Raw genomic sequence first — 26484 nt, 5'->3', positions numbered from 1 at the left:
TGAACATGCTGAGCAAGCGCCAAGTCACCGTCCTGCTCCTGCAAGTTCTGCTGCAGTTGTGCCCGGGCTCTGGCGTCCAGCCTGCCCCGCAAGGTAAGGGGCAGCGGCCCTTCTGCAGCCCGACGCGCGAAGGGGCGGTGATAGGAATAGGTGAGGCGCTTTCCCAGCTGACTCGCCTCCGGTCGATGAGCAGTTATTCTGCTGAGGTGCATTGTCGTGCTAGACAGCAGGTGTCTGGACTGGAAACATAAGGCAGTGATAGAAACCCCAGGATCGCTCCCCTGAGGCAAAGATGGGTACATCGAACGCAAATAAATCTCGAGCTCATTATTTAACCCGTGAAAGGGGCTAAGGTAGCACAGCAGAACAGTGTCTCATTCAGAGACACGGGAATCAAAGCTGATTAACTGAATAGATAAGCACCAGGGTCTCAAACTTTTAAAGAAAAAAGAAAGTTTCTTTAAATGGGCGATGAGATGTGTCTATGTCAGTATTGGTCTGGGATCATGTTTATCTAGATACCCAGATGTGAGGAAACCACGTGATTTCACAGGCATCTGTGACATCTCTCACCTCTTAGTGACATTCTGTAGGGTTTTTCTTATCTCCTATCTTCTAGTCTTTGTTCTTCTCTCCTCTGTCCCAGTACACAGGAACCATACCTAGGTGAGGACAGTGTAACTAAGGATTAGACCTAGGCACAGTTCTTTCTATTTGTGCTTAGTTTTATGATGATTTACTCTAAAGTACCTCAAAAGGAATGAATGTGTCAGGCACAAACAAAATCCTAATTTATTGAAGGCTCAGTAAAGCAAAAGTGCCTTTAATATGTTAAGAGTTGGTGCCCACTTGAGTTGACCACTGGGTGATGTGGGAGAGGGGGCGGGGAGCAGAAACAAAATCTTAAGTTAGTGAAAGTTAAATTCTTCCTTAGAGAATTTGAGAAATGACTCATTTGACTTGGTATTACGAATAATGTACTGGTAATGTCTGGATGCTGTGTTGTTTAATTTCCCAGTAACCTCTACTTGTATTTATCCACCTGTTTGCACGTTTTGATTTGAACACTGTAACCTTGTAACTGAGAGATGTGATTGCTTTAGGGGAAATTCTTCCATAAGTTTGGAAAGGGGCTGTGTTTAAACTTTGTAAAGTAGCGTACTCTCTGCGACCGCTTATAATTACAGTATGTTTGCTTCTGAGGCAAAAAGATGGCACTCTCTGGAAATTATGGTTGAGATTTTCAAAATACAGACACACATCTTCCTTTGGACAGCTTTAAAAAGCTGAACCTTTAACTTTTATTGACTTATTTTTACTCAGTATTACTTAAAAAAAAAAAGTCTGTTTTGTAGACAAAGTATATGTGCCAGGTTCCAAAGGCTCTAGTAGCATTTTGTATTAAATAGGCTTTCAATATCCAAGTATACATTTAGAGTAAGTATGCATTGCCTCTTCTATTTCCTATGGGTCATTTTATATATACACGTTTCCTTACTGGTCCAGTGTGGTTCAATTGGTAGAGCTCTTACCTCAGAGCCAGAAGAACAATGATTTCAAGTTCTCCCCCAAGACCTGTATATAGACCAAATGTTGATATTGTGTGTACCGCACTATGACAGATGCTGCCTTTGTATATTATAAGGTATTGGCAAGAAGTGGAGTGAGGTTTGGTGACTGCAGAAGGGACTAGGAGTTAGAACTCCTAGTTGGAATTTGTTCCCAACTCCTTGTGTGAACTTGGGGAAGTCACTTACCTTCTTTGTTTCTTAGGACTGGTCTGCACTATAAAATTAGGTCTATGTAAGTCACCTTGTGTCCATCTGCTTGTTCATGTGTCCATGCTTACATTTGTCTCCGGCCACCGTTAAGTGCCCTGTTCCAGCAATGTAGTAAACCCACCTCCCTGAACAGTCGCTACTGAGGTTGACACAATGCAAGTGTAAACGCTGCATGGCCTGTGTTGACCCTAACAGTCCTCCAGCAGCTGTCCCATAATTCCTCATTCTCTGTGACAGTGACCGCTGGGGTCACAATTTTAAAGTCCTCTGCCCTGAGAGATCACAGAGACTAGAAGACACTTTCCTTTTTAGAACTCCTTGTGTTTTCCAATTGCCTTTTCCTGATTGCTCACCTTGGCAAGCACACCGAGCAGCTCACCCTTGTTGTGTGCAACCACTTAGTCAACCATGCCAGCTCCATGCACTAAACGCAGGGCCGCCCAGAGGGGGGGGGCAAGAGGGGCAATTTGCCCCAAGCCCCGGGCCCCACAGGGGCCCCCACGAGAGTTTTTCGGGGCCCCTGGAGCGGGGTCCTTCACTTGCTTCAGGCGGCCCGGAAAACTCTTGCAGGGCCGGGCCCAGGAGCTTCTTCCACTCCCGGTCTTCGCCAGCGGGGGGTCCTTCCGCTCCGGAGCAGAAGGACCCCCCACTGGCGAATTACCACCGAAGCGGGACCCGCTGCTGAAGTTCAGCTCGGTCTTTGGCGGTAATTCGGCGGCGGGGGGCCCTTCCGTTCCGGGACCCGCCGCCAAAGTGCCCCGAAGACCCGCGGTGGGGGCCCCCCCGCCTCCGAATTACCGCCGAAGACCGGGCTGCGCTTCGGCGGCAGGTCCCACTTCGGCGGTAATTCGGTGGCGGGGGGGGTCCCGCTGCGGGTCTTCGGGGCACTTCGGCGGCAGGTCCCGGAACGGAAGGCCCCCCCGCTGCCGAAGACCCCAGGCTCCCGGAATCCTCTGGGTGGCCCTGACTAAACGCACTCCTGCCTGGTTTTGGATCTCCTGGGCCTGTGCAAGCACAGCTATGGACCTGCCATAGAAACATGGATATCTACAAGCAGATTGCACTGGGGATGCAGGCAAAGGCGTACCCAGGGATCAGCAGTAGTGCTGTGTGAAAGTGAAGGAACTTTGCCAGGGATAACACAAGTTCAGGGAAGCCAACAATAGATCTGGTGCTGCTTCACAGGCATGCCGCTTTTACAATGAACAGCATGCCGTACTTGGTGGAGACCCCACCAGCACCTTGCCAACCACTGTGAGGAGCACAAGACAGAGATCCCTGCCGTGAACAGTATAGAGGAAGGGTGTGGCGGGGGAGACATTGAAGGAGTGTCCGGCCATGCAGCAATCCAGGACCTGTTTGAGACTCCACCACAGTCTAGCCAGTTCTGCCAGGCAAGCGGGGTGAGCTTGATGGAGGGGAAGGGAATTTGGGTAAGTGTGTGCATGCATTTTTTCCTTACAGTGTTTAAATTTAAAGATGGCACCTGGCACATCCATAAGTTAATAAGACAAAGGTATTGATTTTTCATTGTTTTACTTGTATGAGAAGCAGTAGAGGTACAACAGAGATAGAGTTGGCATCTGCCTCTCATTCCCATGTAGAGTTAAGCAGGGGCAGCATGTGGAGCAGTTTGTTTATGTACACAGAAATATCCATTTTGTCCTCCTGAGAGACTTCCATGGAGATACTCTGCAATCCTTTCCAGAAGGTCTCTGGCGATGGCTGTCTTATTTTTTCCTCTGTAGTAGGACACTTTTCCACCGCACTCTGCAATGAGTTTGTCTGGCATCATCTCAGTAAACAGGGTAACAGCATACAAGCCTGGTCAACTTTGAGACACCAGTAGCATCTGTGTCCTTGTGATCCTCAGGAATGAGAGATCATCTAAACCCACCACCACTTGTGGAGAATAGGGCTAATATTCAGTATCATTGCCCTATATTGGGTCCATGGAATGGGGAGTGAAATTTTATAGCTTCATGCAACAGAACAGCCGTGGCTGGGGCTGGAGAGCAGTGCTGTGCTGAGGGTCTCTAAAGCTGAATTGTCAATAATCATTTCTTATTAAAAGTATTTATGGGACTACAGTGCCCCTACACACCTGCAGAACACCTGACCTTGATGAGGAAAAAGAAAAGGACTAGGGAGGACATGTTCAGTGAGATCTGCAAGTCAGTGCTTCATTGGACCATGAGCAAAGGGCTTGGAAAGCCAATATGACTGACAGCATGGAGAAGGAAGGAGTACAGAAGAAAGGCGCAAGAGTCCCAGCAGGACAAGGAAAGGGAAATGCACGAGGACATAATAGATGTTCTCAAGCAGCAAATCCAAATGCTGCAGATCCTGGTTGACCTACAGTTCCAGAAATCCCAGATTCTCCACCTTGTGCAGTCTTTGGAGAAATCCATGGGTGCTGCGCCCTACACACCCCAATATGCCACATGGCATCATGGGCTGCATTCTTACCTCTACCCCTCCATGCCAGTGGATAGCAAGGAAAACCACCACTTCTCAGAGGTCTGTGAATGTGAACAATGGTTGTTGTATGTGAAGCCACAATAGACTACATTTGTACATGGAAGTGGACAGAAATGTTCAATCCCTTTCCAATTTTAAAGTTCTACTCCATTAATTCATATTAAACATTTGTATTACATTGCCTGTGGTTTTTTTGCACTTTGTTTATTTGCATTGCTTTTCCCACTCAAAGTTATATTTTTGGAGACCTAAATTATCTTTTTTAGTTCACAACAAATACCGCAGAATGCACACTGGTACTTAAAGCAAACAGTACTTATAAGTGTACAGCCACCACATAAATCATTGTTTCAGGTAAAGATTCATTCATATTTATAATTGTGCAGCAAGCACTACACAATTTTTAGCAGCACCCAAAGCTCCAGGCCCAGAGAACCGTCCAGCAGAGAACACTACTCTGCCTGACCACTAAAGTGCTCTTTCAAAGCCTCCTTCAACCTCTTACCTCAGAGCCAGAAGAATAATGATTCAAATTCTCCCCCAAGACCTGTATATAGACCAAATGTTGATATTGTGTGTACCACACTATGTTGGGTCTTCTAATGGCCCTTGTGTTTGGCTGTTCAAAGTCAGAGCTTGCTCCCCCTTCACCCTGGCAACAGTATTTTTCCCCTTTGCCTCACAGTTATTATGCAGGACACAACAGACAGCTATAACCATTGGGATATTTTTCTTACTGTGATCCATTCTAGTGAGTAAATACCATCAGCGCCCCTTCAATCTACCAAAAGCTCATTCAACTGTCATTCTGCACCTGCTGAGCCAGTAGTTGTCTCTTTTCTTGATGCTATTGAGGTGGCCAGTGCACAGCATGAGCCAAGGGAGCAAAGGGTAGGCTAGGTCCCCTAGAATCACTGCTGGCATTTCAATATCACCAGTGGTAATTTGCTGGTTGGGAAAGAATGTCCTGAGTTCTTAAAGATGTGAGCGTAATCTGTCACCAGCCCAGGCTGATATCAATGAAGTATCCCCAGTGATCCATCAGTGCTTGCATAACCATAAAAAAGTACCCCTTTCTGTTCATGTACTATGGCAAGGTGGGCTAGTGTCAAAATAGGGCTATGCATGTTGTCTGTCACCCTAATGTGCTGCAAATCCATCCACTATGTCCTGCACATTGCTGAGAGCCAGATCAGGAGAAATTTAATGGACCTACAAATTTGTATGCTCCCACTGTGCATTTTCCAACTCCAAAATGATTTCCTACTGACTGGTAGCTATCTGGTGTTGCTTCCAGAGTATGATTGCCACTCATTTCTCCACTGTTAATGCAGCTTTCATTCTGATGCACCTGCACTGGAGGACTGGGCAAGCTTGGCACATAGATGAAGGAATGTGGACTCTCTCACACCTGGAAGTTCCTTGTTGTTCCTAACCTGCTTTACGATGCAATCTCATCAGTAGGTGCTCGCTTCTTGGGCCCAGAAGTGGTGCTTCGTCGTCTGCAGCTGCTCCGTGAATACCACCGACAACCTTGAACTGTTTTTCACTATGTTCCTTAGCAAACTATCCCTGAAGAAATCCTCATGTCCCCTGTTGTTGCAGTATTTCCTGAGAGTCTGCAAATACAGGAAAATCACATGTCCTGTATTTGCACCATTAATGAGAACAGTGCAGAGCTTTGTGGGCTCCATGCTTCTGTCAGAGATGGCAGACACCAAAAATGCCATGTGTTTTTTTTTAAATAAGTCTTGAAAATTATGTGATATGGGTGGCATTATGGAATAGAGAAAGTTGCATGCTGGGAACTTGACCCTTAGCGACTGTACGCTGATGTAACTTGTGTTGACCAAAGTTTGTAATGTAGGCATGGCCTTAATTTACCCGTCTCTAAAATGAGCACAACACTTATCTACCTCAGAAAGGTGCTTTGCAGATTAATTAATGTCTGGGAAGCACTTTGAAATCCTGGCATGAATGTTCCTTTAACAATGGAATATAACACACGACTAGATACCAGTGATAGAAAGTAATTACATCAGAAGTTAACTTGATGTTTTACTAAGGTGACCCACCAACTGCCTTTTGTCTTTTCTTGTGCACCCAGGATCCAAATTCTGGGTGGAAGAGCCCAAAATCATAGGCCAGAGTCGTTCTCCTCTGCCACCTCCTCCTTTTTACCCTGCCAAGGAGTCGCTCACTACCTGCAGTAGCACCCTTCGTGCTGGCACTGCAAACCTAATCCAGGTTTAGGTTTTGCGGTGGTGGGATTGGAGAGCTAGCCCACCCTGCACTTACCCTGCAGCATCTGCTCCTGTTCTACAGAGCTGGGCTCTGCAACTTGTTCTGGGTGTTGCAACCTGGCTCATTGGGCTGCAACGCCACTCAGGTTTGGCCAGGCCACCCTTTCATCATGGGTGGCCTCTTCTTCCCTCCCTCAAACCAGGACCTCCCTTCTAAACCAGGCCCACAACCCATCTAGAACCTTCCCAACCAACTGGTGGGTTGCAACCCACCATTTAAGAAACACGGCTTTATATAATAAAAGTATACTACACAGGAAGTCAGTGCTCCACTCTATTTCAGTAAATGTTTAGGCTGCAAACATACCACATGTCCAACAACATTAGCATTTTTACTGGATCAAATTTAGCTTGAGTGTAGCAGTTAAACTCTGGGAATTGCACCAGTTTACATTAAGGAGGCATTTGGACCATTGTGCCTTTTCAGTCCTCTCCATCGTCTTGATAATATACTAGACAACATTCTCATAAACAACCAAGGCTGAGAGGCATATAGGGGATTTTAAACATTTTTAGATTTACTTTACAAGAAGATAATTACTTACAAAAAAAATTAGCACGTGTCTTTCTGCTAATGACAATAATAATGAAACTGTACTGTCCTTTACAGTGCTCTCCCAGAAAAAACAAGATTATTAAAAACAGAATTAGAAAACATCTGGATACACAATATGACAGGGACAAACAAACATGGCTTCTGCAAAAAGAAAATCATACCTCTCAAATCTACTAGACTTCTTTGAGCGTATCTACAAAAGTAAGAGGTAAAATATGGTCATGGTTTAGAAGCTGACAACAGAGACAGAAAACAAGGAGTACGAATAAACTGTTAATTGTCGACATAGCAAAAAGTTAACAGTGGAATGCCCCAGGGTTCCATATTGGGGATGAAATTCTGGCCTCACTGAAGTCAGTGGGAGTTTTGCCATTGATTTCAATAGGGCCAGAGTTTCATCCTAGGGTCGATGTTGTTTAATATGTTTTTGTAATTATCTGGGAAGAGGGTGAACAGTGATGTAGGAAGATTTTCAGTGGACAGAATTATTTAGATTAGTCCTGATTTGAAAAAAACAACTTCAAACAGCTCTAACAAAGCATGATGGCAGATTAAATCCAGAATTGACAAGTGCAGGGTAGTGTGTAGTGGAAGGAATAACCTGAACTTCTTGTACACATTGCTAGATTCTAAATTAACTGTAACCACACAGGAAAAAGATCTGAAAGTCACAGTGGACAGCCCAATGAAAATTTATTTTCAGTGGGAAATGGTAGTCAAAATATTAGAATGCATGAAATATGAATTATAAAATAGTACTGAAAATTATAATACCATTAAGTAAAACATTGGTATGCCTTCATCTGGGATAACATGTTTGATTCTGATTACTGCATCTCACAGAAATAGAAGGGGTTTAAAGATGGGTGACAAAAATTATTAGAGGCCTGGAAAGACTTACATATGAAAATGGACTGAAAAAAAGAGGACTGTTTAGTTTAAATGGGCAACAATAAGAGATAAACTTGAGGTGTACAACATTTATGGGTGTTATAAAGAGAAAATAGAAATTCCTGATTTACTTTCTCATAATACAAAAACAAGAGCACAGTCAATGAAACTGAAAAGTAACACCTACAAAACTGATAAAAGCTTTTCCTTCAAATCATCATGGTGATGCATCTGTTGCTTACAAGTCCACATTGTCTGACACACTTTGTTGGTCTATTGCCTTAGACGGGAGCCCTTTTCTGCTGGTCTCCTCCCTGATCCCCTCAATAGCTTCCCTCATTGCCTTCATTCTCCCAAGCTCCTTTCTCCGTTAAGAACCTCACATCGTCTCTTTGAGAACTCCCAGGTGCACAGTTAGTCTTAACATTTTTGTGCAGGCCTCCAAAACAATATTTTGTCACTCTCTTCAAATGTAGATGATCCCCCTCCAACATTATCACGCTGCACTGTACAGGTCCATCCTAAGGAATTTGGAAAAAGAGTTAGTAAGATGATTCTTGGGATATGCTGCAAACTTTGTTATCTGGGGTTCTTTCAACCCAAAGCTCTCGGTAACTTTTACTCTATGCGAGATGGTGTCAGGAAATAAATCAGGGAAGACACGGCCGTCCAACCGATAGATGGATGACACAAACAGGACAACACAGGAGTGCTTTCACTTAAAGCTAAACTTTACTTAGTCTAAAGCACTTACACAAGTCCGCAACAGGTTAGTAAAACACCCCCAACTCTCGATAATTACTGAAGCTGAGTGTGGCTCTCGGGTGGCACAGCAGCAGCCCATCTGCCGGTGGGTAACACCAGATGCATCCAGAGGGAGAGTCCAGTCCTGAAGAGTCCCCCTCCCCAACTCTTCCCTCTTATTTTATACATTAGTAACACGATGACATGTCCCTTAAAGAACATTCGTTAAGCTAGCAGTTTCAATGGTCAAGCAAGAGGTTCCGATTATTGATTAACCAGGTGTGGGTTTTTCCAGTTTGCAGCCTTGAGGCCCCAATAGACATTCCTGGGGCACATCCTGCTCTTCTAAAATGCATGTATCAGCAAATTCAACACAATTCTTATCAGGAAGGACGTGGGGTCAAGCTGCCCTTTCTGTGGCATCCAAAACCCCCTCCCCTTCTGCCTTGGTCAAGCTGAGCTCCCTACATGGCCACTTTACAGCCTGCTGACTTGGCTGCTTTTAGCAATAAGCCATAGTGGTTTCAGGCACTTTACTAGTTTGTCAAAATCTCCCCCTACAACTTCACTGATTCATTTAAATAAAGAATGAAAGAGTGTATGTGTTTGGGGGCATGTTTGGCTGCATGTATTGAGATCTGCTGCTTGTTCCTTTCAGTTCTAGCAATTTGCCCATAAGTTTGTTTTCAAGTCCAAGGAAAGGGGCTAGCAGATAACTTTTCATAAAATGAAAGTGTGATTCTCTTTTACATAGCTTCTTGTTCCTTCCAACCAGATCATGGGCTTGCTGGGGCCCCAAAGCTGGCTCTATCCAGAGAACAACGCTAAATGTGTAGACATACCTGTAGGAGGGTAGACGCTTGTCCCGGCCAGCAACTTTTGCTAGCAAGTGAGTGCCTCACACCAGGGATGGATTTGATCACAGTGATACATCTGCATTGAAGTCAAAGGACATTCATTCTAATTCATCCCAGATACATGGATTTGGCACTTATTTCCAAAAGAATCCCATCAATGCTAAGACATTGTGCTTTATTAGAACCCAAACAATTCAAATACATCTTTTAAATATGAAAATGTTTTTTAAAGGGCATTTTGCCTGAGTAAAAAGACTTCAGGAGCAGGCCTCAAGTGATCAAACATGTACAGAATTTCTAAATACTTCATAAATATCCTAATGTAATATATTCATTTACCAACAATTAAGTCAGATTTAGTTTTAAATGTCTGAATAAACTGAAGCTTAATTCATCTCATAAGAAATTAGCTAATATAAAATATGCTCTTGACACAGAGCTATTTACTAATATATTCCCTTTTCAATAACTGGTTTAGCATTTAACAGACCTAGAAGATTTCTATTCTATGCCAGTGTTATAACTTAGAAGATTTAGCTGCATATTTTGGGTGGTTACCGCCTGCAAGAGTTTGCTGTATGAAGTTGTGAGTTGTCCTTCTGTCTTTGATTGGGGCTATGTGGCTGCTTTCTATGGGCCGAATGTGAAGAGGTGTCAGTCCCTCCTCACTGATCTCAGTAGAAGTGAGGGCTCAATCCTTCTTGGTTGCCCTGTGTATATAATGAATTGTTTTTGGATATAAATTAAATGCTAGCAATGGCATTTTGCGAGGTGGCTCTCAGACATTCATTTCTCTGGTATTCGACAATAAATCTTGGGTACATTTAGGGCCTGGTCCTTCTTTTGTAGTGTACCATAAACACCTAGTAAAGTCAGTGGGAGACTGAGGTGCATAAGAATCAGGCCATTAAATAGTAGAATATTGGTGCAACTTTCAATAGGTTTATAAGAAATAAAGGCCGCTGCCTATAAGGGGACAACCTCCTTCTTTCCTCATTCTGTGGGGGAATTCCATTTGCATCCAAATGCAATGGGGAGTGATTCTGCCCTCTAACCCAGCTGGTATCCTTAGACTTGCATAGAACTTGGGAGCACCATGGAATCCCAGTGCCTCCTTACAGCTGAGGTGTTTTCATGTGATCCTGGAGGAAGCTGTGTTCCCATGTAGTCCCTTCTGTTGGCTGCCCTGGAGACAACTGCTGCCCCAGGTGTAGGGAAAGGTGCATTCAGTGGAGTAGGTCAAATTCATTACACAGAGCGGTCACTTTGAAAAATAATGTGGACTGAGTCAAAATTGTTATAACTGAGGGACAGAGTTATAGGAGATGAGGCCAGGCAGAGCAGGCCTACCTGTCCCTGACCTTTTCAGCCCAAACTTTATATTATAACCTTGGGAAACTGAGGCAGAGCATACTACAGAGCTGCTATTACCTTTCTTCTGTGTACCCCATCTTAAACCCCCATTGAGTTCCACCAGTTTTTGTCTTCATGTTAGTGAGGGTGGGGTAATATGGCCCTAACATAATGGAGCTATTAAAAGGGCATACCATATGTACAGCACTGTGACTAAATAAACAGAACTACCACAAGTTTACTGAAGTGGTTCCCTTGTAATTAGTTCTTATAAGGAGGAGACTGGAAATGTGCAATTTTATTAATATTTGGTTTATGTCTGAGATTTGCAAGATTTCTAGTAGCATCATTGATTTGGAGGCATTAATTAACTTTTTCCTTCCCATCTATATTTATTACTCTAAAAGCAGCAATAATTAACCAGCATAGTAAAAGAACAATATTTAGTCAACAGAAAAGTGTGCCTCTGTTCCAATTCTGTCTTAGAAAAATGTATTCAAAGATTTGGAAATATTGAGAAAAGTGTGATTTGTGTTAAAAAAGAAAGTGAGAGATAGTCTGACATAGTTAGAAGCATAGAATATCATAAAAAGGTCTATATGCATTCTTTAAAAGTTAAAGAGAATTCAAGTAGATTTCATTATGTCACTCCTTTCAGTTTCTTAATCTATGCCTTCAGATGTGCCTTGATTTGGTATCAGTACTATGAAGAGAATGTGGGTTTTATTTACATAAAATGTCTTCTTTTAGCCTTCTGGAAAGTCAGCAAAGAAAGTAGTCATTTATATCATATTAGATATCTGCCTATGTAGACTATATTAACTGAAACAAAAATATTTGTACTGTACAGTACAGTGCACTGAAAATTCTTTACATGCAAATTTCGACTTTAGATCTTGGACTTGATTGGAGCATGAATGACAGGGTCTGAATTTATAAAAACAACAGTGGGTTAAGAGATTTCTGTTAAAAAGATGAATTTTAGAAATCTGCATTAAGAGATTGTAATAATTTGAATTGAAAAATAAAAGATGCTAGTATTTGAGCAATAATAGATAATGCTTGCTAACAACTGTTGCTAAAATGAAATAAGTGACAACAAAGACCGTAAAGAGTCTGATGTCATGAGTGAAAAATTGCTTTATATATTCTAGCTGCAGGTCAGAGAGAATTTGGATTAATTGCTAAAATATCCCCATGACAACAAAGAATAGTTTCTATCCCCCAAAGAGAAATCATTGAGGGATATTAGATGAAGTTCTCTTGGGTCATTATTGTATTATGATTTGATACACAGTTTACCTACCAACTTCCCAAATCCTTTTATTTTACAGTTTTTGATCTTCTTTCATCTCCCAGCCAGAGACTGGTAAACTTTCTACAGCAAACGCTTGCTGATCCTACATTGAATGAAGTCTATGTGCTCTCAACGTTCAAATTGCAGACAAAGAGTACAGCCACCATATTTGGCTTATATTCTTCAGATGACAATAGCAAGTATTTTGAATTTACAGTGGTGGGGCGATTGAATAAAGGTAAGTCATTTGACCCCAACGCCCTTATTTTATGGATCTAAAATTATTGACATGTCTGCAATAGTCTTTACAAACATTATTTGCAGCTACTCTTTTGTTATTTATTTCACTACTCATCACCTGCTCATTCTAATGCTCAGGAAGATATAAGTGTTGGCAAGGTTCTTGCCTCCCCTTTTATGTTTCCTTGCACAGCACTGATACTACCCTGATGCCTACTAGGAGAAGCATGCTGAGAAAATCAACTGGAGTCTCTACGTTCTACCAGCCAGCTTGCTACAAGCAAGCGCTGAATGGCTCCTAAAGAAACATGTAAAGCTGTTTTCCTTTCTTTTCCCCCTTGGGACAATAACTGCTTTTTATTAGTAAGGAATGTGATAGACACACGCACATGCTGTCTCATGCATATGAAAGAAGGGTACTTGCGCCATGGACCTGAAGTTTAGATTTGACTGTGCAAGGCAAATGTTCCTTGCGCTTATAGAATCTTTCGGGTGATGAAGAAATGTTTGTTCTCTGTTTATTGGAACCAGTTAATTAAAGAGTCACCGTACAGACTTGAGAAAAGTTAGAAATATATTTGTTGAGAAATTTTAAGTTAGATGTAAGAAAATTCTCTGACTCACTTAGAACAACTTTTATTTTTTTAATTAGAAAATACAGAGGTGTATACAGAGAAAACCCTTAAAACCAAAGGTCTGATCCTATAGCTCCAGGAAACTGCTCCTGAAGTCAATGAGTAAGAACTGCAGGATCAGGCACAGTGTTTATACTCACACATGCACGTGCACACACACACACACACACACACACACTTTATTGAAAAAAATAAGTCACACTTGTGTCTAATTTGCAAGAACTTTTGCATGCCTTCAGATCTTTCTTGGTATGAATTAAGGAACAGGCTTTTTGAGCTTTATAGACAATGTTTAAATTGTTCCCTGGCAGTTCTGAATATGTTTCTATTGCACACAGGGAACACAAATTGTGAGTTACCTTCTCATCTTTACAGATGATCCCTCTGTGTCAGGATTGAGGTATATTGATGGGCAGTGTGGAGAAGCTTGCACTGCTACTACTCATTTCCTTTTGGACTCTTGAATACATAGAGAACTTCAGTCTACAAGGCTGCCACTCTAGCACCATTATATGATAAATTCAGATTTAAGATTAGTTAAAGAGACAGAACTTCCTCAGTAGATCTGTCCATTGAGAGCTAATCCCCCCATTATTTTAGTGTGGTTTGCCTAGGACATGCACCTGTATAATTAGTTAACATTTGTTAAGCGCTTTGAAAATATCCAGTGTGCAGTACAATAGCTGTGGGCAGTAGATTAGAATGCTCATTTTAGTGGGGCTTTTCACTACAGCTCATCTTAGTTAGATGATTGCATGGAATCTAGGGATGATTTGGCATCCTTTTGAGGGTAAATATAGTATTATTTCAAGACTTTATTGTTATGCACATTGCGGGCCCAAATGGCAAATGGATAAGATGTGAAATCTAAACATTTGTACTTCATAATATAGGGGCATAATATTTCCACTGATGCACTAAGTGTTGATATAAGCAGGGGCGGCTCTAGACAGTAGGCTGCCCCAAGCGCGCCGCGCGCGTCCCAGCGCTCCCGTCGCGCCGCTCTCCTCTCCGGCAGCGCTCCGTTGCTCCTGCCGGCATGGCCGCGGCGCAGGCCCGCCGGGCGCCGCTGACGGGCCGCCGCTGCTGCGCTCCTGCGGGAGCTCGGACGGACGGAGCGGAAGACGGCGCCGCGCCATGCATGGCCAGGTCCGCCCGTCCCCTCCTCGCTCCGCCGCACAGGCATGCGCGGAGGAGCGAGCGGAGGCAAATGCCGCCCCCCGAGCCGGGCGCCCCGCGCCTGCTGCTTGCGCTGGTGTCTAGAGCCGCCCCTGGATATAAGCAACCTGAAGCAGGAGTTAGTTATCTGTGACTGTGCCATGTTTGAAAACTGGGTCCAGATGTTTTGCACACATTCTGGTTTTGGTTTTGTTGATTCTATTGTAAGTATGTTAATGTCTGTGTGAGGTTTACAGCAGAATAATTGGACATGGGTTCTTTTCCACCCCTCCACCCCCGGATTTGCTAAGTCTACACTAAGGTCTTGTCTATACCAGAAAGGTGCAGTGGTTTAACCAATTCATTCTAGTTAAACTGCTGTAGACTTCTAATGTCAATTTACAGTAACTGGTTTAAATCTTGCTTCTATCAAATTAGTGTAAGTCACTCTTACTGATGCAAGATAATTTGATAGAAGCAAGAGGTGAACCATTTTAAGTGCATCTAGAGTAGGGATTTGCACCTGTTTAAGTAGGTAATTTTTTTTTAGTTTGATCTAATTAAACTGGTGCATTTTTCATAGATAAAAAGCTAAAATAGTCCTGCAGACTTCTCATGCTCACTGTCTAATAAGGGCACTTGGAGAAAAACTGTTCTCACATAACAGAATTACCTCTTTTACATCAATGTTTCTTTTAAAATCTAAGTACAACTGATATAGCTTAACAGCTCTGTGAGCCATAGTCTATTACTATGCTGCAGCTGTCGTTTCACTGAACATTTTCTAAGCTCAGACCATTGTATTGGCTTTCAGGAGCCAGAATGACAGTGAATATGTTTTTTAGACAGTGCAAGTAACTGAACACTTCATTATCCGCAGGTCATCTGTGTCAAGCGTTCTGGCGGTGGGAGGGTACTTGCAGGATCACTGGTGATTTGAGAGTAACTGGAGCTGTAGTCCATCAAAATTTTGCCCTCATCTTCTTCAACAGACTGTTCCAGCCCCCCTCGACAGACCTTTGGCTATGGCCCAATAATGAGTCCTTGGATCTTCCTCTCAAGCCAGACAGTTCAGCTGTCCTAAAGCTATCCTGGCTGGTGGCCAGCAATCAGTTGTGTGCTCCACCACTGTCCTCTGGTTTCTCTCTCACTGACTCACTGCTGTGTTCAGTCATTCTGGCTGCAGGGCCCAGTTCCAAGGATACTGCTTTAATATACCCCCAAACATGTAGCAGTCACATAAGTAAATGCCTGCAACATAGAGCTGGCAAGTGAAACTCAGCATTTACCAGCAAGCAGAGTCGCTTTTTGTCAAGTTACTGATGACCCCATGCGATTTTAAGAAAATCTCTTGTCTGGTTGTTTTTGTACATAGAAAAATGGTGAAAATAATTGAGTCATTGACGGCAACTGCTGAGATTTCCAGAAAAGATATATAAACTAAAGATAGAAGGGACCACACACTGGTATAAATCAGAAGTGACTTAATCAGATTCATTGGAATTACTGTGGATTTATACTGGTAAAACAGAGCAAAAGCTGGTTCTTTATATTTAAGAAATGGAAAGAAATGACCAAAACAAATTATATCAATGTAGTGGCCAAAGAAAATTCTAAGGAAGTTCAAAACACATAGGAAACACAAAGAGTCATTAATAGTATAAAAAGAATAGTGGAAATCCCAAACCTTAGAATAAATGGCAACTGGAGGGGTCATGATAACTGCCTACAAGTATCCAAAGAGTTTAAACACCTGTCTCCTGTTTCTTCGATTCGAGAGGGTTGTAACCATAAATATATCATATGTAATATGTGCCAAGTGGCTTTACATTCAGGGAGCATTTTTGTAATTTCTCCTGCATCCTACCTACAGACCTTCTGCCTCACACACACAGACTCATTGGGTAACTTACAGATTTCTCATTCCCGAGAGCAGTAAAATGTTGCAAAGTCTGGATACTAGCTAGGAAAGATGTTCTAGCAGCTCTTTTACCCTATTAAAAAGAAGCTGCAATTAAAAAAAAAAATCCTCCAAAGATCTGAAGAGGAAAGAAGTACATTACTATTGTTTATATATGTAATTAGCCTTGATTTTAAACACAATTTGAGACAGTTACCATCCCCTTGAGATGTCTAGGAGTCCAAGTTTGCAGGTATCTGGGTTTCTTAGTCAGAGCGAGTGATATCACAAAAAAGGGCCAGATTCCAATAATGTCATTTAAGCTAAATCAACGGGATCTTGGAAAGTAGCTGTACACGCTATAGATGTGTTCTCCCTGCTGCTATTATCGATAGCCACATATGCTCAGCTAGGTTGTCCCCCCATAAGAGATTGTGGACAGAGGAAGGTTTAGCAGGTAACCATGGGGATAAGTCCTGGGTAGCATTGAGGAGCTGTTTCATTCTCACTTGTAGATTCAGTTTCCTTAGGGGGATAGATTTTTCTTTTCCAAATTTTACTCATTTAAGTTTTTTTCAATATAGTAATTTAGTTAACAACAAGAGTGTCTTTTTGTGAAGTGCATTCTATCCTGGGGGCCGGGCAAGTACATCAGGTAAGGTAAGTCAGGTGTTTGACAACTCTTCTTTATCAGGAAGCATTAAAAGAAGAGAGATTTTAGTACTATGTTTGCGTTCTCTTCTGTGTTACCTTTTGTATTCATTTTCTGTTCATCATGTTGAAAGACAGATAAAGAAATGGAATCAAGTAATAATTAACACATTTGACTGCACAGTTGTTAGCATCCTTTGCAGAGATGTTATACTCATTACTGAAACTTATACTCTAGCTATGCATTTCTGCTGCAGAGTAACTTTTAGGATGTTGAGTATAATTCTGCCTTACTATTAATTGCAGATTGCCACTAAAATGCTGTACCACTGTTAATGTGTATTTTATTATATTATGCCTTCTTATGATGACATGCTCTCCATCATTTGAGTCATTTAAAATGAGCCTGAACAAAGCACTGGAGAATGATCGGTAGGCAACAATACTGAACCTATGAGTTTTCCTCTATCTGCATTTCCTGCAATTCTATGTCAAATTTATATTCCCTGCTTATATTTGCATATGGGATACATTTGTCAAAGCAGAAGTGATTAAATAAACCAGAGCAGTGAGAAGTCTCCACAGTGATCTTCCAATCAGCAGCCACTCAGATTATCAGGACACACCTCATGTTTTGTGTTACCATCCTATAGTCATGTTGTGTATTTTCTACTAGTCATCCTGCGTTACGTGAAGAATGATGGGAAGCTAAACTCTGTGACATTCAGCAACACCCAGCTGGCTGATGGGAAGCGCCATGCAGTCCTTTTGAGGCTGAGTGGTCTGCAGCGGGGATCCATCACAGCAGAGTTATATCTGGACTGCATGCAGGTGGATGCCATTCAAGGTCTACCTAAAGCATTTTCAGGTCTATACCACAGCTCAGAATCTGTGGAACTTCGCACCCTACCGAAAAAGGCACAGGTAAGTATGAAAACTTAAGAGCAGGTGGAGCAATTAGAAAGAAGGTGCATTAGCAGTGAGAAGGTCTTACAGTAATCTGTAAAATGAATGGAAAAATTGGGTAGCTTCTCTAGATATAGAGTGAAATCCAGGCTGCACTGAAGTCACTGAAAATTTTGCCATTGATTGCAAAGGGGCCGGGATTTCACCCAGTTTACAATCTACCATAACCAAGATGTTTTAGTCTAGGTATTACTTGAAGGTCAGATTTGTAAATTGTTACCTATTGCAAAAATGAAAGCTCTAAGTAGCTTCCTACTGAATGCTGAATGTGCTTCCTACAGCATGTATGCTGAATGTGCATGCGTACAAGAAATATGCAGTTTGACTCTTCAGTCTCTGTAATGACTGTGATTCAGAAATGGAAGGAATAGGAGGAAAACTACACTGGCAATGGTCTGGAGTCAAAATCCCAGCTATGTGGTTATAACTTTGCTATCTGCCTCTGCCTGGGCTATTCCAAGGAGGGGGGACTGACATTTTTTGCTGTGATTTCCACATCAACCATCCCAGAAAAGCAGTATCTTTCAGGAACACAGCACAAATATCTTCCATCATTACAACTAGTTGTATGCAAAATATTCATAAGAAAATTGAAAACTAGTCAAAAACAGAGTGTTTTCTCCTAATTGTATTACAAACTTGAAAAGGAGCCCATTTTTATGACACACAAAATAGTAAGGCACCCATTTTTTTTTTTTTGAATGAACAGGATTTTGTTTTCAAGCAAAAAAATGCCTTTGCAGTGAAATCACAGGAGCATTTTTTTGGTATTGTTGTTATAGCAATATCTATTGTCGAAATTTGTTGTGTGAAATCACATGATTCAAAATGGCAAAAAACAAAAATAAACAAAAAAAAAACCACATACACCTGTGGGAAAAAAATGTGGTGTTTTGCCCAGCGCATTGCAGTGTCTTCTGTCAAAAGGACTTTATGGAATGGCCAAAGTAATTAGGAGGTACAGTAGCGTGGTCAGGGCCGGCTCTGGCTTTTTTGCCACCCCAAGCAAAAAAAAAAAAAAAGAGGGGGAGGGCGGAGGGGCAAAGCAGGGGGAAGAAAAAAAACCACAGCTCGGCTGGAGTGGCAAAGCGGGGAGTGGGGGGGAAGACACGGCACGGCTGGAGCAGCAAAGTGGGGGAAAAAAAAACAAAACAAAAAACCCTACAGGGTGGCCAGGGTGCAGGGGGACTCCCTGTGCTGCAGAGTGTGCGCCCAGTCTAGTGGAGGGGAGGGGGACGGAGCGGGGGGAGAGAGAGAGAGAGAGAAGGGGGGCAGCCAGTGCTTCAGTGGGGCACTCACCACGCAGCCCCGACTGCCACGTTGCCTGCCGGGAGGGTTCTGTGCTGCTCCGGTCGGCGGGGAGGGAAGAATGCGGGCTGCCCTGCCAAGTTTGCTGCAGGGCACTCCCCTCCTCCGTGCTGCCGCCCCCACAGGGCGGCTGGAGCAGCGAATAAACAAACAAACAAAAAAGCAGCCGTGCCACCCTAGGTTTGGGCGGAATGCCGCCCCGTAGAATCTGCCGCCCCAAGCACGAGCTTGCTCGGCTGGTACCTGGAGCTGGCCCTGAGCGTGGCTATTAAGCCCTGCCTATGCAACATGGGTTTAGAGCTATCCACACATCAGTTAAGAGGCTTGCCCCATTTCAAGATTGCATGCTTGTTTCTTCATTGTTCTGGAGATGGATGCTGTGAATTTCTCTGATTGCTCCAGGACACTTTGGATGAGCTGAAGCTGGTAGTGAAAGGCTCACTTTCCCAAGTAGCAAGTCTGCAAGATTGCTTCCTTCAGCAGATAGAGTCTACTACTCAGAACACAGGTAAATAAGTTAAAATACCCTGCCTCCATAAGATATCCTGAGGAACTAATTACAGTGTATTTTATAAACCTGAAGAAACCATTCAAATTAATGAGGGCAAGCAGATAGAATCATGGCCATGACGACATCATGCACATTTTTTTTAAATGTCACAGGATGGAGAGGAACCCAGTCACAGATACATGTAACAAAGCAACATGTCACTGATATAGTTATGGGAAAGTCAGTGTGCTGGGAAAGGGCTTTTCTTGTTTGAAGGGGTGCAGGCCAATTCAACTGCTCTCATCCAGCTGGTGAGATGGTTCTGCCTGAAGCAGAGGATTTAATTGTTTTGGTTTTTAAACAGATTTCTTTTTACATGTAATGTGGTTCCTGGTTATTGGGTCATCAGGGGTAGGGAGAAGCAAAATGAGTAAGGGCTGCTGTGATTGCTCTGCTGGACAGTAAGAGGTGAAGGAGTAGACAGGGCAGAGCAAAGTGATTTAATGAAAAATTGTGACTGTTTTCATAGCGTCTGGGGTAGGGAGGAGAAGAACAGGTAAATGTTATGTAATGTTAACATCTTGTACGCACAAGACAAAGAAGCCAATAGGGCCAGTTTAAGACTAAAAATGTCCTTGTAAATAAAAATACAGGATCTGTGACAAACCTTTTCTCCCCTGCCACCTCCTGGCAAAACCACAGCCGTAATCATTTTAATTAGGATCGATTTAATATAGTTGCGAGACAGGGTACATCGTTTTTACACAAGACTACCCTGTCTGGAAAACAAGAATTCTGTTTCACTAAAGTTTTCAAGGTTTAAAAAGTTGTTTTTGTCCTGCAAAAGAGAACCTCGAATAGTCTACAGCCTGGTGGTTGGGGCATTCCCCTCAGATGTCCCTGCTCCAAAGCAGAGACTTGAATCTGGATCACCCTAGGCAAGTGCCTAGCCATCAGGCTGTTGGCTATTCTGGGATGGAAGTGCTCTCATTTTGACCAGAAATTCCATTTCCTCTAAAAGTTTCAGTTTCCACAAATCAGCATTTTCTGATGGAAAAAAAAAGTTAATTGAAAAATTCCTGACCAGCTAGCTATTTGTATGTGTTAGAGCTTCATAATGATTAAGGTTAAGATTCTGTCATGGGTATTTTTAGTAAAATTCAGAGACAGGCTGTGGACAACAAACAGAAATTCATGGAAGCCCATGACCTGTCCCTAACTTTTACTAAAAATACCCTGGGGGGGGGGGGGGGGGAGAGAAACACGACTAACAGTGGGAGCGCTTCTGGAGGGGGACCATTGGGGGCTGCTGCTCTGGTGGCCCCAGGGTCTAGCCGCCTGCAGCTGCTCTGGCAGCCCTGGGGACGACCGCGGCAGCTGCTCCAGCTGCGCTGCTACCCCAAACCACCCCTCTACTCCTGCTGCTTCAGCCCTGGGGCCGCTGCTCTGGCAGCCCTGGGTACTGGCTGCCAACCACTGCTCCAGCAGCCCTAGGCCTAACCGCTGCTCTGGCCCTTCCACTGGAGAAGTCCTGGAGGTCCCCAGAAGTCATGGAATCCATAACTTCCATGATAGAATCGTACCCTTAATAATGATGACTGGATATGCTTTGCATTTAGCTTCAGATGTCCCCTGTTGCAGGTATCCATTTCCATGATACTTTATATTTTTGTTTAGATGTACAAATCTTGAGGGGTTTAGTTCTAAAGGTTCCTTCTTCTTTCCCATAAATTAGCATGCACTTACAGATACAGCAGGAAATTAATTCAGTACTGTCACTTGTAAAGACACAAAACTCAGTGATCAAAATTTCCAAACGGAGACCTTGCATTATTCCCTTTTGGAAATATCGCTATAATTTTTGTTCACTAATCAATAACTTACGGGTGAAACACTTTCTTATTTAGTAGTTAGATGTGGCCTTTTAGGAGACCTGGCTGAGCTTTTTGTGCTGGCCTCCAATTTCAATCACATACTCACTTTATATAATATTAAATGCAAAAGAGACTATGTTAATATGTCTTCATAAGTAAAATCATGAAAAGAGATGCAAACGTTCCAACAGCAATATTAACTCAGCTGGATTGCACATCCTGTACGTTTCACTATGTATCTTTTACAACAATAATGTATCAAGTAAACGCACTACATTTAGCCAGAATAAACAGGAATGGAAATGCTTAGCCATCCATGGGTATAGGACCCAAGTATTTTAGAGAGGAGAGACTGTACATGGGAGTGGAGGAGAGTCTGGGAGATAAAGAACTGTCAGTGGTCTTGATAGCCTGCCCTAGGACTCCTTACTCAGACACCAGCTATGGCAGCGCCATCCCTTAGTGGCCAACCTTAGGTGGCTAAGAGACTTGAGCAGTGCGGATAGTGATCCTAGGTAGGGGCTGGATGTGTAAGTTTTGGGCCATGTCATTGTGGACAGAAGGACAAAGCAAAACCTAGATTTTTACAGTAGGCAAAACCGGGGTGAGGCATTTAACAACAGCCCAGCTCATTTAGTTGGGGTAGTAGATCCATTTAGTTTCATACCTATTGGCCACACCTCTGGCTTGCTCCAGCACCCTCCTGGAACAAGCTGCCATGGGACACTACTTGTGCCATGTGGTTGCTAAACAACTGTGTTAACAGCTTCTCTGAACCCTGGTTTTTGCGGTGGAGCTTTGATAATTCTCCTACATTTAGGACCTATTGCAACTGCAGACTGGGGGCAGGATTTGGCTTTAAATGTAGAAGAAAAAATGTTATGGGAAGCATTTTTGGTGCATGCAAATTTAGACATCCAGGCATTTCAAAACCATCTTGTATAATTCACAGCACTAAAAGTCATTAGTCCACCTTAAGGTTTAAAAGTCTACAAAAAAAGTGTTCAGACCTGATCTGTTTTTGATTTAGAGGCTGGCAACAAAGCAACCTCTGAAACCTTAAGAATTACACATTTTTTGCAGCTCTCAATCAATAATGGCTAAACCAATTCTTTGTAAAGAAAAGTTACTACATCTGGCCTGACAGCTTGCAAGCCAAGTTCCAGACTTAAGTATTTTTGAAATAGCCAAGATATTAAGTCTCCCAAAAAAAATAAAAGTTGGGACTGAACAGATGCAGCATTTCCAGGTTACCTCAGCTTCTTTATTATTTTGATGAGAACAATCTGAAATGAAGAAAAGCCAGTATCTGTCAAATTGGTCAAGTCCCCTGAGCATGCCTGGGATCAGACTAGAAATGCTTTGAAGTACAAAACAATTTAGTAAACATTAATAAGACCAATTTCCATATAAGCATTCAATACTACAGCAAATAAAGTATATGTAAACTCACATATAGCCACTACATATTTAACAGTTTCAACATACTCTACCCACTTAGAATGCAGAAATATCAATACCTATCTTGTGAATCTTGCACAGATATCTAGATTTAAATTAACAAAAAGGAGTAAATGAATTGGCGCTTGAGTGAGAGTTATAGACAGACACACAGTGAGATGGGTCAGAAAGCCCTAATTTGGAGATGCTAAGTGTTTCACCTCTCATCAGTTCAAATCTAGGCCAGATGGGTAGTGACTAGTTGTTACTATTTGATGGCTTTAGGGTGCCCTGAAGTTAAAATAACCACGTTTCTTGGTTCTGCCATGAGAGGCCTGGCTTTTCATATGGTATCCTGGCATCCCACAAACTTATTTCAGGACACCTCAAATGTCTTCAATTTTCATTTAGACTATCAAAACTTTATATATGTTATAATAACAACAAAATATATATTCAAGATGTACTGCTCTACTGAGCAGAATTTGATTTATGTTTACCAGGAACAAGAAGTCCCAGGGAACTAGCTTTCAGTGTGATGAACAGTGTTCAGAGTGGAAAGAAAAGTCAAATTAGTGTAGATACTATCACATCTGTTCTTTGACTCTCAGTGAATATTATTGACATGTCCAGTGCATCATGATAAACTGATTCAGAACATTCAGCAAATGGAAAAAAAGTCCTCCACTCTGAACAACATAAACGTGTTGCTGCTGAGTTAGAAATGGGCAGTAGTGGCAGCAGCATACATTTCTTTTGTATGGCTATTTTGTGACCCTAAAAAACACTGCCACAGAAGCATCTCCTTTTTATTTTGAAAATATGGTCACCTTGCCTGAGATTAGTCATCTCAGTCTGGTTCCTAGTGGAGCCAGCAACACAGCTGGTTCTAACTGGTGTACTTGTTGATAGTATCAGCAAAGAGTCCAGACACTGAATGGGCATGGAGCTAGAACTGTCCTCTGACTCTTGAAGATGGTTCTCCCACCGTGTTGCACCAATGTGGAGAAATTTGCGTTTCCTCTGCCTTTGTTCTTCCTCTGGTGTGGCTAAAAAGGAGTTCAATCTTCAGTGCTTTGAATCCAGTATCTTTGAAGAATATTGAGTTCACACAGATGATTTCCTAAAAAATAAAGCTATTGTATTTCCCCTTGTGTGCCCTCCCTACTGATGCTAAGATATTATGAATTATCTGCTCTAGCTCATCCTTTAAGACAATTTCAGTTCAGATTTCAGTGCTGATCTTGGCAAATGAACAAAAAGCTACTAACGTTGTGCATGCCTTTTCTCATTTTTGTTGTCCCTACAGATGATTTTAATAAGCAATTCATGGGTCAAATGATGCAAATGAACCAAATACTAGGAGATGTGAAAGACCTTCTCAGGCAGCAGGTACTGAATGAGGCTTTCAGTGTGAATCCCTCAGATCCAGATAGAGCACTGCTTTGTGCAGCATTAGGGCAGATTTTACCTAATTGTGATGCTCCTGTACAAAGCTTTCTGTCTGTGCAGTGGGAGTGAAATGACCTTGTAGAGAAACTAAACTTCAGCATGTTGTGGGCGGGGGCGGAGGGGCGGCACTGGAGGTGGGGCATGAGATGGCCCACTTATATAGATCCAGTCCCCAGAAACCCCTGCATTCAGAGTGGAGAAGAGCTGCAGCTACTATTCTAGCCCATTGGCTAGCTAGCTAAAGGTAGTCTTACACATGTAAAGGAAACTAAATTAATTGCACTATTAGCCTCATTGGTGTGAAGTTGCTAGTGTTTTACTGATTTGCTAAACATCCTTTACTAATAATGGCCTTGATTCTGCAAACACTTTCTACAGCACTTAGGCTCCAGTTCAGCAAAGCATTTAGGCATATGCTTAAGTAAGCCTCTATTCAGCAAAGTGCTCAAGCACATGCTGAAGTCCCATTTAAGTCAATGGGATCTAAACATATGTCTAAAAAGTTAAGCACCTACTAAGTGCATTGCTGAATAGGGATGGACTGAATCGTGGCCATAAATCTCACCACCATGAGTATCCCTATGGAAGTCAATGTACAATCTATATAGAGTAGTTCTCCATAGAAGATGATAGGACTACTCATGCTAATAAGTACCATGCTTGGGAGTAAGCATTTGCAAAATCAGACCCTGTCATTGTAAGGCACTTTGTGAATGTTCAGTGATTTTATTAACATCTAGACAAAATATAATGGTGCTATGGGCAGCCAGGCACAAATTAGCATCACCCAACTAATACATATTTTCTATACCCTAAAGATCAAAGAAACAACTTTTTTGAGAAATACTATAGCAGAATGCCAGGCGTGTGGTAAGTATTCCTGTATTTCCTATAAAATTAACAGAGGTCCACATAAGATTTGCAATTGTTTAAAAACAATTCTCACTGGATTGCCACTATTTGATTTATAGGAAGCATTGAAAAAATGAGCCTATTCTTCTGGGCTCTAAGCATCTTTGACTTAAGTTAAAAATAGATTCCTATTGGGGTAAAGCCTTGAGCTTCTGCTCCCTCCAAAACCAGAAAATAACCAGTCAAAACCAAACAATACTCTACCTCATTCAAAACAAGCAACCCTCATCATGCCCTACCCCCGGAGCTTAGCCTTGTAGCATGCCAGGGAGGTAAACTGCATTCAGGCTATTTCAGACCAAGAGTCAGTTCAGTTCTAGTGGAGAGCCTATCGAAGAGCTTATCCTGATAGCAGTTCCCTCTCTTTTCAAGTGATGGTGCTCCAGCACCTCTGGTGACCACCGCTCTGGCAGTATTTTGTGCGGGGAGAGATGGAGGGAATCCCCAGTAGGAAGGTCAAAACCCACTATGTATGTAGTAGTGTTGTAGCCATGTTGGTCCCAGGATATTGGAGACACAAAGTGGGTGAGGTAAAGACATTACCTCACCCACTGTATCTTTCTAAAACCTACTATGCGCACCTCAACACCTCAGATTCCAACTGAATCCAGATCGTGCCACATGTCCCTGGGAGATAACAACATGCATATTAAGCAGTGTAAGAGCTTTAGTAGAATAGATGAATAAGCAAACAGCCATATTTGGCACCAGCTCGCATTGACAGGCTGATTTAGGGAATCTATACAAACCTTGCATTGAAGTAGTCTAATCCTGAGGTGACACAGGCGTAGATACAGTAGCAAGGTCTGCATTCAAAAGAAATGGCCAGAGGGGATTATAAAAGCCTTTCTGAAGAATCCTCTAACATAGCTGGGAATCCAACAGATCCCCTAAATGCCAACTTTTTTTACCAGCAGAGGACACACACACCCTTATTCAGAGGAGTAGGCATGATTGTTGCCAGATCTTCCAATAGCTTTTCTCAAATTATCATCCCTCCACTGAATCTCACCTTGATTGAGCTTCAGCTAACTTAGTTTTCACACATGTGAGACAAAGACTAGAGCCACAGGAAGTTTCTTTAAAGCCTGCACTGTGTTAATCAGCTGAAATGCATGTAATTTATCCTTGGTACCATTTTGGCACCTGTCTCCTTCTCTCAGATTTTTCCTTTTCCCCGCTCCGGTCAGTCTCT

The 26484-nt window shown here is 42.5% G+C and overlaps 1 protein-coding gene across 1 annotated transcript in view; it reads left to right on the top strand.

The window, feature by feature from the left end:
- The window catches only part of THBS4 (thrombospondin 4), a 70975-nt gene continuing 44491 nt past the window's right edge, over positions 1-26484 (top strand). Inside the window, exons 1-6 of the mRNA XM_039545270.1 lie at positions 1-93; positions 12301-12501; positions 17524-17771; positions 19524-19629; positions 24235-24317; positions 25196-25247. Coding sequence (XP_039401204.1) covers positions 6-93; positions 12301-12501; positions 17524-17771; positions 19524-19629; positions 24235-24317; positions 25196-25247 — 778 coding nt within the window. The 5' untranslated portion in view covers positions 1-5. The remainder of the gene's footprint in view (positions 94-12300; positions 12502-17523; positions 17772-19523; positions 19630-24234; positions 24318-25195; positions 25248-26484) is intronic.

This window comes from Mauremys reevesii, linkage group 6 (assembly GCF_016161935.1).
Source record: "Mauremys reevesii isolate NIE-2019 linkage group 6, ASM1616193v1, whole genome shotgun sequence".
In the NCBI taxonomy this organism is placed as follows: domain Eukaryota; kingdom Metazoa; phylum Chordata; order Testudines; family Geoemydidae; genus Mauremys; species Mauremys reevesii.
The sequence above is the reverse complement of the archived record's forward strand: the minus strand, read 5'-3'. Positions and strand labels throughout refer to the sequence as shown.